We start from the raw sequence: 15,614 nt of genomic DNA on the forward strand, positions 1-15,614 counted from the left end.
TATCTGTGCCTTACCTGTGCTCTGTGGCATCCTGAGGTGGCCAGAAGCGGCATCGGATCCCCTCACAGCTGGAGTCACACGGTTGTTAGCTATCATGTGGGTCAGGGAATCGTTTTGTTTGTGCGTTGGCTTATTTCTGTGTAGTTCTGGAACTTGCTCTGTGAACTCGGCTGTCCTAGAACTTGCTCTATAAACAAGGCTGGCCTTGAACCCGAAGATGTGCTGGTCTCTGCTTCCCAAGTACTGAGAGATTAAAGGCATGCACCATCACTGCCCGGCTTGGGTTGGGAATTCTTAACCTGGTTCCTCTGGAAGAGCAGCCAGTGAGTGTCTTGACTGCTGAGTCTCTCAAGCCCCTCCTCCTTGACTTTGAGACACATTCTCTCCTAGACCTTGAAACTTATTATTTTGGCTAGCCTGTTCAAGGCCCAGAGTTTGATCCCTACCAACATGGACCTTGGAGATCATTGAGGATGAAACTACCTCCTGTCCATCTGTTCCTGTGTTGTGTTGTGTCCTGTCGTTCCTCACCCCCCACCCCCAACACTAGGAAGAAAAGTTATTTCTTAGTTTCTAAATCAAAACTTCATTAACATAAAGCTACTTCCCCCTGGTCTAGCTAGAACACAATCTAAGTTATTCCTCTGTCCCCGGGAGGAGGCCTGGCATTATAAGCTATCCAAACACCCCGGACTGCATTATCTTCTTTACCAGCTTAGGTTGTCACTCACCTAGCTAGGGCTCATGCTACAGGGAAGGAAAGGCTAAGTGTCCCCTAATGAGATAATGTGCTCATCCCTTCAAGGAGCCCCTCCCTCAGTGTGGCCTGTGGTGGAGCTTTGAGTCCTCAGGAAAGTTGACCTTAGTTTTGTTCCTTTTCCTTGGGATACCAGCCAAAAGTCCAAGCTTGCTTTCCCTGTTGCTCTGGGCTTTTCAGCTTTCCTCTGAGGCCCTCCATCTCCCTCCACCATGCAGTGGCTTGCTGACCTCCATTGCAAAAGGCACAGTGCTCTTTCTCGATTCCTCAGGTCTAATGATGATGATGATGGTGTGTGTGTGTGTGTGTGTGTTCCTATGCAGGCCAGAGGAGAACATTGGCTGTGCTGGAGCTGGAGTTAGGGCATTGAGAGCTGCCCCACTGTGTGCTGGACACTGAACTCAGGTCCTCTGCAAGAGCAGTACACAGTCTAAGCCACTGAGCCATCCCTTCACCCCTGTTTTTCTCAAAACAAAATCGTCTCTGAGCTTCAAGTCCATTTTAAAAAAAAGTCCTTTTATTAACGAGACCGTGAACCCAAACTGAGACCTCAGTTTCCCCAGTACAGCAGCACTTCAAACAATAACAATAAGATAAACTATTAGAATGGACAGTGTGTGGCAGCACATTCCTTTTATCCCAGCACAAGAAAGCAGAAGCAAGTAGATATTTGAGCAACTTCAAGACCGGCCAGGACTACATAGTGAGACCCTGTCATAAATAAACAACCCTCCGAACAAGAACTGTCACCAATGCTAAAAGTACCGCAGCATACCTAAATGCTCTGTGTGTAATGTGGGATACAATGTAAAGCGTTTGTTTCTGTAATGCATTTTTTTAAATGGATATTGTGGTTTTGCCTGCATGTGCACCTGTGTACCAAGTTCATGGCCGGTACCCCGTGGAGGCCGGAAGAGGATGATCAGATCCTCTGGAACTGGGGTTATAGAATTGTAAGCCTCTGTGTCTGAGAAGAGTGTAAGACAGAGAGGCATAGCTGCCATGTGAAGAAGCCAGGACAGTGTGGCCCGGAGGCTGCCCAGCTGGCTCTAGAGCATCAAGCTATATTATACCTCTAGCCTTTGGTTTTTGGTTCTTGTTTGTTTCATTCGTTTTATCATTTAACTGGTGGAGGGAAAGCTTGTTTGCACGAGCACATGTGTGTAGGTCAGAGGACAGCTTGCAGGAATCAGCGGTTCCCTTCCACTGTGTGGGTCCGGAGGATTGAGGGAATCAAATCCAGGTCATCAGGATTGGTACCAAAGGGACTTTATCCACTGAGTCATCTCACTAGTTCTTTTTGAATACTTTATGTGTGTATGCAGTCCTAGGTGTATAGTGGTACATAATGTTTGTGTGTACAGCTGTGTGGTGGTTTATTCTGTGTGTGTATGTGTATGTGTGTATAGGTATATGGTGGTGTTCAAGGAAGCCAGATGAATGTCTCAGATCTCTTGAAGCTGGAGTTGGTTGTAAGCTGCCCTGCATGTGCTGGGAACTGAACTTGCATCCTCTGCATGAACAAGTACTCTTAACGCTGAGCCATCTTTCCAAGCCCTTTGTCCTTTTGATTTTGAGACAGGCTGGCCTTAAACTCATGATCCTCCTGCCTCATCCTCCCTAGCAGTTGGATTACAGGTATATGTCCCCAAGGCCTATCATTAGCAATATTTATTAATGTTCTTTGGAGCTGACCATTCCTAGATGGTATTTATACTTTCTCTTCTCTGAACAGCATGAAAGCAGAGTCTGTTCACCTTTGGGTCAGACCTTAGTTCAGGAACTAGCTAGCTGTGCTAAGAGGCCCGGCAGAGGCCACCATTCAGGTTTGTCCCATATTTGTGTGTTGAAATCATCACGGCCTGGGTGGGGTTTGGTATGACATACGAACAGCAGGAAACTCCTGCCCTGACCTGAGCCACTTCCATTTATGATTTTTTGTTTTTTTGTTTGTTTGTTTGTTTGTAAAGGGGTGTGTGCGCATTGGGGGCGTTTACGCAGCCAACATCTGCCATAATAACAACTGTCAGACATTGACTTGACAACAGTGGTCAGTGACACCCCCCAGTACTGGGCTGATGAAAACATTGAATGTTGTTATGAGGGCTGGAGGCATGGCTCCACTGGTAGATCACTTGGCTAGTATATATAGTCCTGGGTTCCATCTCCCGCAGCCAGTAAAGGGTATGGTGGCACACAGCTGTGATCCTGGTGCTTGGGAGACGGGGGCAGGGCTTTCAGATATATGAAGCTGTTCTCAGTTACTGAGTTCCAATCCCGCCAGGGCTACACAGAGACACCCTGTCTCAAAGGTGGGAAAAGCAAGTATTTTTTTTATTTAATAAATAATATTATTTAAATACTAAATAAAATACATAAAATTAATAAATGAATTTAAATTGGAAATATTTGCAGCAGGTGGTAATTCAGATGTTAAGCTTCCTTCATGACCTCTCTGTCAGAAAATTTCCAGTGCATCCTTAGTCTTGTTTTGTTTTAAAGACGGGATTTCTCTTTATAGCCCTGGCTATCCTGGAGCAGGACAGAGACACAGAGAGATTTGTCTGGCCAGCGGTTTTGGAGTCTAGAGATTGCAGTAACAGCACCCAGCACGGGTCTTCCTGCTATTTCAACACATGGACGGGAAGGGCAGGCAAGGGGACTAAAAAGAAGTGCACTTTTTCTTAACCACATAAATCCTGAGAGGGTTGGAGCATGACTCGGGGTAGAACCCCTGCCTAGAATCCTCCAGCGAGGAGTTGGGGTTTGGATGCTCAGAAAGAGATGTAGAACACTTACCTAGAATCTCTTATTGAGGAATTAGGGTCAGTCAGTGGGAAACATTTCTATCAATGGGTGCATGGGTCCTCCTGTCCAGACCCTAAAAGTAAGCAGTTGTAATAAGTAGCAGTTCAGAACTCGTGTGTGTGTGTGTGTGTGTGTGTGTGTGTGTGTGTGTGTGTGTGTGTGTGTGTGTGTCCCCGTATAACAGAGCAATGAGCCTCAGGTATACCCTGATGTTAGAATCCCATCCCACACCAGGACCAATGAGCACAGTTAAGTCAGCATCATGCCTCCAGGTCTGTGGGTCTTGGCATTATCCTGACATTCAATCTCAGATCAATTATCATCCCGAGTGTAGTGTCTGCGCCAAACACGCCAAGTGCACAGCTCCCAATAGCAGATTATTTGCCGTGAACACAAGCTGTCCTCTGCTCCTGCCCCCTGCAAAGAGCGAGCAGAGTGTGGGAGAGCCAGTCCTTTCTTCTTCTTCTTTTTTAATTGTTTTGCCCAAAGAGAAAATTCTGTGCCATTTGTACACCACACAGTCACGGAAGGGACTAGTTTCCAGCACACCAGCCCCGCTGCTGCAGCCAGTACGGCAGGGGGAAGGCACGGCTTCATTTTCTAGAAGGATCCCACCCAAGGCATCAAAACCAGCACAGCACAGCCTGGCTACAGTGCCAGACACCAGCATGGGGACCACACACTCTAAGGGTGGCGACAGGCGGGGGTCACTCCCTGGCCACCCCGAGCTGTCCTTCTACGGCTCTCTCCCCAGGAAATGGAATGAGAACGTCTTCTTGGATAATGAGCTACTGACCTCCAAGATCCTGTCAGTGCTGCGGCCCCAGACAGAGCGAGGCTTCAGGACAGGCAACCTCCGCTACCCTGCCCACTTTCTCAGCTCCAGCTCCGTGTTTGCCTCTGTTGCAGCCTCCCTGAAGGAGCACCCTCAGAACACACTTCTGTCTGATGGCAGTAGCCCAGCTCCTTCCAGGAATGTCGGCATGACCATCTCTCAGAAAGGGGGTCTCCAGTCAACACCGAGCCCAGCTGGATCTGGGGTGCGACTTGGGTAAGCTGTATGTGTGTGTGTGTGTGTGTGTGAAAAACTCATTTATGCCCCATGGTAACGGTCCATTAATTAGCACGTTTTCTGAATCCTGGTGTTCGTTTAAAATTTATCATTATCGTCATCAGAGCAGTCTTAAAGCCGAGGTTGGTCTAGAACTCACTGTAGTCAAGGATGACCTTAACCCTGTTTTTTCTAGATTGTATTTATCTATTTGTGTGTATGTGTTGGGGCGTATGTGCCACAGCAGACATGGAGGTCAAGAGGACAGCTTTGAGGAGTTGGTTCTCGCCTTCCACTGTCTGGGACCCAGGAATTGAACTTGACTCAGTCATCAGTCTTAAGGGCAAGCGACTTTACTGGCTGAGCTAGCTCACCAGCCCAGTCCCTGCGTTTTCTTTTTGGTTTTGGTATTTTGTTTTGTTTTGATTTTTGAGACAAGGTTTCTCTGTATAGCCCTGTCCCATCCTGGAACTTGTTCTGATGTCAACTCAGAGATCCACCTGCCTCTGCTTCCCAAGTGCCGGGATTAACGGAGTCTGCCACCAATCCCTGGCTATGTTTTCTTTTTTTTGCAAAACCAGTGTATACCTGATTATGTTCAAGCGCGGGTAGAGGCAGTTTGCAGAGCATACTGGTTTGGCATCCCGGACAGGGCTCACTCCTGTTCCCAAGACATGCTCAGTTGTCTGTGCCTCTCTTGGCTTTACAGTACATGGAGATGGTGCTATCAGTACAGGCCCAGAAGCACTGAATTAAAGCCACAGCATAACGTAACGGTTATGTTCACTGAAGAGGAGCTGGGGAAAGGAGCTGATACTGTTTCCCTTTTGTAAAACATTTCTCTCCTATTACTTACTGCTGTGAGGCTGTGCGTCCTGGAAGTGACCAGCAAGGGAGGGCAACTGGGTCCTCCTGCACAGACTTACTGAGTCATCTTAGTATATCATCAGTAGCTGAGCATGCGCTTTGCCACACCCCTAGCTGCTAAAATATTTTTAAATTTCCCGAAGATGTAGCAAGTAACAGATTCCAGACTCCCTCCTGCACTACGCACAGACACAGCTGCCGCTGTCATTAAGCCTGTGCAGCGCATTTGTTACATGTGTTACAGTTGCACCACCAGCTGATACATGGAACCAGCCTAAACTAGCTTTAGTCAGCGGTTCAGGCTTTTCCCCCTAATGTGGTCTCTCTGAGGACTCACCTAGAATTCCAAATTATGCTTCTCCGCTTCTTTCCCTTCTTCCCCCCTCCTCTCCTCCTCTTCCAGGTTTCCTTCCCTGCTCCTCCCCCTCTTCCTCTCACTGGAGGTGGGATCCAGGGCCTTGAGCATCCTGGCCAGCATTCTAACATTGCACTGTAGCCCTAGCCCAAAAGTCTCCTAATTTTTTAAAAGATTTAAAACCTGTGACAAGTTAAAGGGTTCTACTGGAATCCAGAAAGTTCTCCAAGCATCTAATTAGGAGGAGTAACAATCCCATTTGCCATACATATTCCAAGTTCCCACACATGCCTATTTAAGCCGCTTTTGCGGTTTCTGCAGCTGGGACCCAGGGATTGAACTCAGGTCACCGGGCTTAGAAGCATCTTCACCCACAGAGCCATCTCACTAGCCCTGATTTCTTTTTGTGAAATAAACATTTCAATCATTCCCACTCAGACCAATCGCTGGAGACATGGATGAAGCAGACTCCGTGTTTTTAAAACTGAAGCAGACAGCCGACGACTCTCTGTCACTTACATCCTCGAATGCTGAGTCTGTTTTCATAGAAGGTATGGTCAGTCCCTCTGCTGTCCCGGGGATGCCACATGGTTCGCGGCTCTCCTGGGAAAGGCCAGAGACTTCAGCGTGTCCATAAACAGGCCAGGAAGATGCGGCAAGCAGTGGGCCTTACCAACAGCCTTCTGTCCTTCCCCAGATCCTTACATTGCCTCACTGAGGTGTGAGATCGAATCAGATGCCCATGAGTTTGAGGCTGAGTCCTGGAGCCTGTCTGTGGATTTAGCATATGCCAAGAAACAAAAGAAGGAGGTGGTGAAGAGACAGGACGTCCTGTATGGTAAGGTCTAACGCTGCCACCACGCCGGCACACTCTTCAGTTCTTTTCTTCCCGTTCTCTCCTAAAAATAGTTTTGTGTGTGGTGCACGCCTGCATGCTCCCAGCCCTGTCGGGAAACACCTCTGTCCACTGAGCCACCTTACCAGCCCTGCTTTGCTTTGGTATTTTGTCGTTGTTTTGTTTTGTTTTCCGAGATAGACAGTCATAGCCCCAAACTGACCGTGAAACCTTAAATAACCTTAAACTTCCTCCACCTCCCAAGTACTTGGAATTACAGACATGCACTGCCCAGCCTGATTATGCAGTTTGAGAAATGGAAGCCAGAGCTTTGTGCATGCTAAGCAAGGTCTCTACCAACTCTGTTAAATTCCAGCACCTTTTTATTTTCTTTCCCTAATTCCACCTAAGAGTCTGAGGTATGTACCCAGTCTCTTGGGAGGCCCAGCCATTGGCCTCACATCCGCTCCCCCGGGACAGCCCTGCCTGTTGTACCAGGGAGGGTTTTGTTAGCACAGGTCCCTGCAAACCAGCCTGACAAGTGCCCAGGCTGATTCATCCTTCCCTTGTTAGTGACTGTCTCCATCTCTTCGGTCTGCTAGGACAGAATGGCATCAGTAGGGTGGCGTTTAGAGACGGAAACATCCAGAATTTTGGTGAGACCAGCTTCCTAGCCTCAGACAGCCTCCTCTGCTTAAGAGGCAGGAGCCTCTTTTATTTGTATGTGTGTTAATTCCAAACCCAAAGCACTGTTTTCATCTCTGACCTTCTTGGATTTTGTTGTTGTTGCCATTTTATTTAGTTGTTTTGGTTTTTAGTGGTTTTTTTTTGGTTTTTAGTTTGAGGATTTCAAACCTGAATACAGTATGTCTGTGCCATTTTCATTCTTCCCCCATTCCTTCTGTGCATCACTGACCACCTGCTCTCAAATTCAAGACCTCCTCATACACACTCATACGTGTGTGTGTGTGTGTGTGTGTGTGTGTGTATACATGTCTGTGTGTGTCACACAGGTAGAGGTCAGAGGACATTTACAGAGTCATTTCTCTTTTTCTACTTTTTGTGAGTTCTGGAGATTGAACTTGAGGTCACCAAGATTCTGCGGCAAGCGCCTTTGCTCTCTGAGCCAACTAGTCAGCCCAGACTTCTATTCAATAAACACATTTTCCCATCTATGAAGGTTTTCCTTACCTGACCTAATAACTTCTCAGAGGCTCACCTTTTTTTCTCATTTGTTTGGTTTTTTTTTTTTTTTTTTTTTTTGTTCTTTTAGGCAGGATCTCTTGCATAGCCCAGGCTAGACTCAGGGTTGCTTTGTAGCTGAGGATGACCTTGAACTTCTTTCTGATCCTCCTGCCTCCACTGACGGAGTTCTGGGATGACAGGCCTGGTCCACCACACCTGGGCCCTGGGATGCTCAGGGTAGAACCCGGGTGCTTGTTCATGAAAGGCAAGCAGTTCTACAGCCCTGCCTCTTAATAACACAAAGGCTGAATTTCAGCACATGAATGGACTGCAGACATTGAGTTCAGGGTTCGTTGAAGCCTGCGTTTGATCACATATATCCAGAGACGTGCAAGCTTCACCCCCACCCAGGCTAGGAGTCCCTCAGCGTGGCCCTCTTGACATTCAGGACAGAGGCTCCTGGGACATTGAGGGTCCATGGCACATTCCTAAACTTTTTTTTCTCTCTCGTTTTGCAGCTGCTTTGGCTTCAGACTCAGACAGCACTGTGGGGAGGGAGGTTTCTAATTAAGAAAGGCTAAAGGCCAAGTGTGATGGGATACACCTGTTGCTATGGCAGGAAAGCGGTTTGAGCCAGTCAGCCTAGACAACACAGCAAATTTGGGAGTCTCTCGTGTCTCTGCTCCCTAGCGGTTCTGAAAGGGAGGACCACGGGAACTCCGCCCCTTCCAGCCTCTGCCTTCCACATACTCAGACTTCAATAACACAGTGCCACACCCAGTTTTTTAAGGTGCTGAGGATAGACCGTGGCCTTGTGCACATCCTTACCTACGTCAGGACTATTCCTTCTTTCCGCTTGTTCATTTTGCTGTTTATGAAGTGACCGAGCTAGAACCTAGGGCCCCATATGTACGTGAGGCTAGTGCCACTTAGCTGTGGCTCCAATCCCAAGACTCGGTGTCCAAAAAGAAAAGGAAGAAGCAAAGGCTGGAGGTGTGGCATGGTTGGTAAAAATGCCTGTCTCATGAGCTTGAGCTCAGATCCCAGCACCCATGTGCAAAAACTGGGCATAACAACACAAGCACGTGGATGGCGCAGTATGGGGGAGGGGACTGCAGATTCGAGGATCCTTTGGGCTCTGCCGCCCTGCAAGCCGAGCTGGGGAAGTGGCTTGGAGGATTTTGCTACACAGGGATGAAAACCTGAGCTGGATCTCAGCTGCCCTGTGAGAGGCTGGCATGGCCATGCATTCCTCCTGAAGCCTGCCTCAGGCAGGAGCAGAGAGACGAGAGGACTGTTAGCACTCCATGAACCAGCATAGCCAAACATAACATGATCCACAGAGGGGATGCCCGTGGCATCCTCTTCTGGGCTTTGCATGTGTGCAGACACAGAAGAAAAAGGTGCGTGTACCGTGATGTGGGAATGGAGGTCAAAGGACAACTTGTGGGGGGTGATTCTCTCCTATCCTATGGCTCCTAGGGATTGAACTCAAGTCGTCGGGCTTGGGAATGAGCACTTTTACCAACATAGGCATGAAACTTTTAATATATATGCGTGCTTTCTCCTGCATGTGTGCCTGGGCCCAACCACTTATGTGCCCGGTGCCGCAAGAATGCCTGGAGTTGCAGAGGGTTGTTGCTGTGCAGGTGCTGGAAATCAAACCAGGGTCCTTTGGAAAAGCAACCAATAGTCTTAGCGACTGAGCCATCTCTGTAATCCTATTTTTCTATTCCTAATATAATTTTTAAAATATTTATTATTTTATATCACATGGGAGGGGCTTAGTATACGTTTGTGTACCATATGGTATGCAGGTAATGACAGAGACTAGTAGAGAACAGCAGATGCCCTGGAAATGGAATTACAGATGGTTGTGGGCCTGCTCATGGGTGCTAGGAACGAAACCCTGGTCCTGTGTAAGAGCAGCAGCAAGTGCTCTAACCACTGAGCAATCTCTCTCCTTACCATGCCACTTTTTTTTTTCCTTTCTCTCTTTACATGCCACCTTTTTTTTTTTCTTTCTTTAAGAGGAAAAGATTCACTGTGTAACCCTGGAATTGCTTAAAATTCACTATGTAGACCAGGCTACCCTTGAGTTCAGAGATCAGTCTGTTGATGCCTCAGGCATGCTGGGATTGAACATGTGCATCACCAGGCGCAGCCTAAGGGAGGAACAAAGTTTTAATGGGGACCAGTCAGGGAAGACACCAAACATTGACCTTTAGCCCCAGCCTCCATATGCACTTGTGTGTGTGTGTGTGTGTGTGTGTGTGTATACGTATGTATGTATGTATACACATGTACCACACACAAAAAAAGGGAGGAGAGTACATGGGCTCAGCCTTAGGGGCAGGGACTTGGGCAGAGAGCTGGCAGGGTCGATCCAGGAGCGCAGGCCCACAGAAGCTATGGGTGAATCTTCCCACACCTGTGTCCCTGCAGAGCTGATGCAGACAGAGGCGCATCACGTGCGCACACTAAAGATCATGCTGAAAGTATACTCCAGAGCCCTGCAGGAGGAGCTGCAGTTCAGCGGCCAGGCAGTCAGCCGCCTGTTCCCGTGCGCTGATGACCTGTTGGACATGCACAGCCACTTCCTCGCCCGCCTTAAGGAGCGCCGGCAGGAGTTCCTAGAGGAGGGCAGTGATCGGAATTATGTCATCCAGAAGATCGGAGATGTCCTGGTTCAGCAGGTAGGTGCTGTGACCAGGATGGGCCACACCCCTCTTCACCCTGTCTTCCTTCTCTCTGATGATAAGATGGTGGCTCTGGCATATTACATGCCCAGCCTCCCAGAAAGCACACAGTGCCAGCTTCTGTACAGATATTGCCCCATATCTTAGGAACCCCAAGCCTGGAACGGCAATCAAACATACCTAAACACTGTTCAGAATTGCATTCTCAGGTAGGGATCTACCTTCATTGGTGGAGCTCTTGCCTGGCATGCAGAAAGCCTTGAGTGTCATCCCTCGCACAGCATACTAGGCATGCTGGTTTCTGCTACTTGGGAGGATCAGGAGTTCATCGATGTCTTCATCGTTGACATAGCGGGACATGGTGCCTTGAAGTCCTTCCTGGGGCCTAGAGATCCTATCTCAAAAGGAAAAAAAAAAGTATGATTTTGTCTTGTTGGTTGGTATCTTGTTGGATTTTGTGGGAGACAGGAAGTTCTGACAGGGACTCTTGTAGCTCACCTCGCTTGAACCTTGAAATGATCCTCTTGACTCCTGAGTGCTAGGATTACTGATGTCCCATATACCCAGTTTATGCTAGGGACTGTGGCCAGTGCTTTCGGTATGCTAGGCAGACACTTTATTATGTCTCCAGTTCCTAGCAGCTAGGGGTAGTATATGCGTAGCAGTGCAGGTGCCTGCTGAGGCCACAGGTCGATGTCAGGTGTCCTCCATCATAATCATTTATAAGCCAGGCAGCTAGGGCACAAGCCTTTAATCCCATTACTCAGGAGGTAGGTGGATCTCTGAGTTTGAGCCCAGCCTGGTCTACAGAGCCTTCCAGAACAGCCAGGGATACACAGAGAAAGCCTGCCTTGAAAAAAAAGAAGAAGAAGGAGGAGGAGGAAGGAAGGAAGGGGGGGTGAGAGAGAATAAGAATAAGAAGATCATTATCATATGTGTGACCATGCATGTGCCATGGTTTACCTGAGGAAGTCAGAGGACAATCTTCAGGAATTGGTCCTTTTCTACCATGTCGATCTTAGGGATCAAACTCAGGTCATCAGGCTTAAGAGCAAGTGTCTTTACTACTGAGTCTTCCTGACAGCCCTATTCCTTCCTCCCTCCCTCCCTTCCTTTCTTCCTTTCCTTTTCTACTTTTTACTCCTATTTTGATTCCATGTGTTTTATTTTTATTTGTCTATCTCTCTATGTAGCCCTGGTGTCCTGGAACTTGTAGTGTCAACCAGTTCCATAGATCCACCTGCCTCTGCTTTCAAGTGCTGGGATTAAAGGTGTGCGCCACCATGCCAGGCTGGGGCAGGGTCTTTGAAGGAACCTAGAGCTGACTGTTTAGCTGCCCAAGGAGCCCCTACCGTCCTCCCCGCCCCCGCTCCAGCCTCCCAGCACTGCGGTTACAGGCACACGCTGCCTTCTGATCCCAGGACAAGTGGACTGAGGGACTGGGGTCAAGAGTCTGAAGCCAGCCTCACAGCCTAAGAAAACCCATCACCAAACCAGAAAGAAACCATACCGTACTCATTGCAGAAAGTGGCTATGAAAGGGAAATTTTACTTTTAGGACACAGTCTGTAGCAGTAGATTAGGCCACTTGACAGTGTGGACCAGAAGCACCTGGAGAATGGGGACAGGCGGAGCTCAAGACAGTTCTCTGACCTCCGTGTACATTGCACTGAGGCGCCCAGTAAGCTCCAGGCCAGGGAGGCGTTGGGAGGGAATGGTCAGGAAAAGTACAGTTCTGAGCATTAGCAGAGGAGCCAGACAGAAGCATTCAGAGTTCACATTCTGCTAACTTTTCCGTCTTCTTTCCCCCTCAGTTCTCAGGAGAAACGGGGGAGAGAATGAAGGAGAAATACGGTGTGTTCTGTAGCGGCCACAATGATGCGGTCAGTCACTACAAGTTACTGCTGCAGCAGAGCAAGAAGTTTCAAAACTTAATCAAGGTAAAAACAAAAACAAAGCACACACACACACACACACACACACACACACACACACACAAAATTTCTGTGTTTGTGTATATGAGGGGATGTGGATGTCTTGGGAGGGTTGTATGGACACACACATGTACCATGCTCTAGCATGCCACAGGCTAATCTTGGATGTCGATTCTTCTCTTCTGCCTTGTTTGAGGTATTGCTCTTGTTCTCCACCAGGCTGGCTGACCTTGAGGCTTCTGGGAGTCTCTTATCTCTGCCTCCCATCTCACTTTTAAGGTGCCGTGATTGCAGACACGCACCGTCATACCTGGCTTTATGTGGGTCTCACTAGGTATCCTGGTCTGGCTTCAAACTTTCGGATCCCCCTGCCTCAGCCTTCCAAGGTCTGTGGTGACTGGGGTGTACCACCATGGATCTTGCTGACAGGCTCTCACGGAGTCCATACTGATCATAAACCTCTGTGTAGCCAGGGATGACCCTGAATTCATGATCCTCCTGCCTCTGTCCAGTTTATGCACCCGTGGGGATGGAACCCAGGGTTTCATGCACACCACCAACTGAGCTACATCCCCCAGACCTCACTCTTGAGAGCAGTATATAGTTCTGGTTACCTCACGATAGAATTACGGGCTCATGCCATAACACCCAGCCATGTGGGTCCTTCTGAGGCATTGACCCACCGAGGAACCGCCGTTCAGAGCTATGGGCATCTTCCTAGAGTTCTGTAAGGCATGTACTCCCTTAAACCTTTCTGCTCTGGCTGGTCCCTGTGACCCTCAGGGCTTGCTTATGACATGATACTGAGATGTTGATGTAGCTGATGGTAAAGATGCTTGGCTGTTACCAAGCCTGACGACCTAATTTTCATCTTGTGATGGAAGGAGAGAACTGATTCTAAAGTCGTCCTCTAACCTCCACACAGGGGCACATATACACAAGACTAAGTACATATGTGTTTTAAAAGGAGAGAGGGAGGGAGGGAGGGAGGGAGGGAAGGAAGGAAGGCGGACCAAAAAAACACTAAAAACAAAACAGGTGTAAGTCATCTCAGTGCTAAGAAAGTAAAAGCAGGAGGATTAGAGGCTGGAGAGATGGCTCAGTGGTTAAGAGCCCTGACTGCTCTTCCTATAGGTCCTGAGTTCAATTCCCAGCAACCACATGGTGGCTCACAACCATCTGTAATGAGATCTGATTCTGATGCCTTCTTCTGGTGTGTCTGAAGACAGCTACAGTGTACTTATATAATAAATAATTAAATAAATCTTAAAAAAAAAAAGTTCAAGGTCATCCTAAGCTACATAGAGTGCAACCTGGGCGACATGTGACCCTGGCCTTAAGGAGGGGGTTGGAGGGAGCTGGTGGCACGTGCCTTTCATCCATGCACTCAGGAGGCAGTGTCAGGTGGGTCTCTGAGTTTGAGGCCAGCCTGGTCTACAAAGGAACACAAAGAAACCCTGTCTCAAAAATGAAGGAGGAGGAGGCCGCTGTCACCTTTGCTGACCCAGTTCCGTCTCTCATAAGAGCAGGGAAAACAGTCCCTAGAACGTAGAACATGCTATGCAGAGTACAAAGAGCTGCCCACAGCCCCCACAGCCCCCTCAGCCCCCACAGCCCCCTCAGCCCCCACAGTCCCCACAGAAAACAGGTTTAAGTGCCACTTTGGTTCTTAGTTAATCGGGAGTCACCAGAGAGCCAGTCTTGAGAGTTCTGCTATACCAGTTGTCAGCCAGGATCAAGGATCAGGGTTTGTGTGTACACAAGTGTGAATACACACTGGATATCCAATTTGTGTTCCTCAGAATTAGTCCATAACTGGTTATGTCTTCCCTCCCTGTTTGTTTTCTTGTTTTGTTCTTTTGTTTTGTTTTGAAGCAGTTTCTAACGTGGCCTAGGGTATCCTTGAACTCACTTTGTGGCCCAGAATGACTCTGAAGTCCTGCCGCCACCTCCCAAGTGCGGAGATTACAGAAACATCATTTCATACCCAGCCTGTCTTTTTTTTTTTTTAACTTTTATATTTATGTTGGTGTATCTGTGCCAGAAATCAGATCTCCTAGAATTGGAGGTAAAAGTGATTGTGAGTCACTGTGTGGGACCTTTAAGAACAGTTAAGGGCTCTTAACTACTGAGCCATGTCTTGAGCCTTTTATCTTCATTTGAGACAAAATCTTGCCTAAATATCCCAGCCTCCTCTATAACTTTCTCTGTAGCACAGGCTAACCCAAAATTACGGATCCTTCTGCTGTGAGTTCCAGATGTTGGACTGCGCATTGCACTACCCTCGCCTTACTGTTTTTACCCTCATTTTTATTTGCTTTGTAGTCCGGCTATTCCAAACTCTACATCCTCCTGCCTTGGCCTCCCAGTGTTAGAATTTTAGGCAGGCCCCACCACACCTGGCTTAAGTACCTCTTTGACTATTTCACTGAGTGTCTACACATCTAAAGCCTTTTTGTTTTATTTAGAAGGTGATCTCTGAGGGTAGTATCAAAAAGAAAAGGGTCAGAACAAAGGTGAAAGGGCAAGAGCCCCTGGCCTGAGATGTTTTAGCTGATTCAACAGAAAGCTGAACCTAGTAGTCCAAGTCCTCGGCTTTAGGTAATGCAGAAAATCTCTCAAAATCTAAACTGTATCAAAAAACACAAAGGACTCGAGAGTTGGCTTAGCCGTTCTTAGTGCTTGCTGCTCAGCGATCAGTTTGAAGTGTGTGTCCCAGAACAAGCCTGTCCCAAGCACATGCCTGTAACCCCAACACTGTTGTGGAGTTGGGGGAAGACAGGAGAATCACTGAGGCTTTCTACCATCTAGCTTTGACAAAAAGCAAAAACAACACAAAGGAACAAACAGAAACTCATGTTCAAAAGAGACTATCTCAAGAGGCATGGTAGTATAAGCTTCTAATCCCAGAATTAAGGGGCTAGCCTGGTCTTCAGTCTGAGACAATATCTCAAAAAAAAAGAAAGAAAGAAAGAAAGAAAGAAGGAAGGAAAGAAAGAAAGAAAGAAAGAAAGAAAGAAAAAGACTGAGGTGAAAAGTGGCAGAGAACACTATCCTGATGCCCTCTTCCGGTGTGTGATCACACACTCATACAGAACCCCCTAAAAAGGAACATGCTGGCTGG

At 47.8% G+C, this 15,614-nt stretch overlaps 1 protein-coding gene across 3 annotated transcripts in view; it reads left to right on the plus strand.

Annotated features, from left to right (window-relative positions):
• Nucleotides 1-15,614, plus strand: part of ARHGEF18 (Rho/Rac guanine nucleotide exchange factor 18) — a gene marked incomplete at its 5' end in the record, with an annotated part of 90,796 nt that overhangs the window by 55,688 nt on the left and 19,494 nt on the right. For 2 of the 3 annotated variants that reach the window (XM_080940650.1, XM_080940651.1), the window contains 5 exons: nt 4,475-4,616; nt 6,277-6,389; nt 6,536-6,676; nt 10,304-10,554; nt 12,371-12,496. In XM_080940650.1, coding sequence (XP_080796776.1) covers nt 4,475-4,616; nt 6,277-6,389; nt 6,536-6,676; nt 10,304-10,554; nt 12,371-12,496 — 773 coding nt within the window. Of the gene's footprint in view, nt 1-4,319; nt 4,617-6,276; nt 6,390-6,535; nt 6,677-10,303; nt 10,555-12,370; nt 12,497-15,614 lie in introns of all 3 variants that reach the window. The other variant, XM_080940652.1, reaches the window with a different exon arrangement.

This window comes from Micromys minutus (genome assembly GCF_963924665.1).
Source record: "Micromys minutus genome assembly, chromosome: 29".
Lineage (NCBI taxonomy): Eukaryota > Metazoa > Chordata > Mammalia > Rodentia > Muridae > Micromys > Micromys minutus.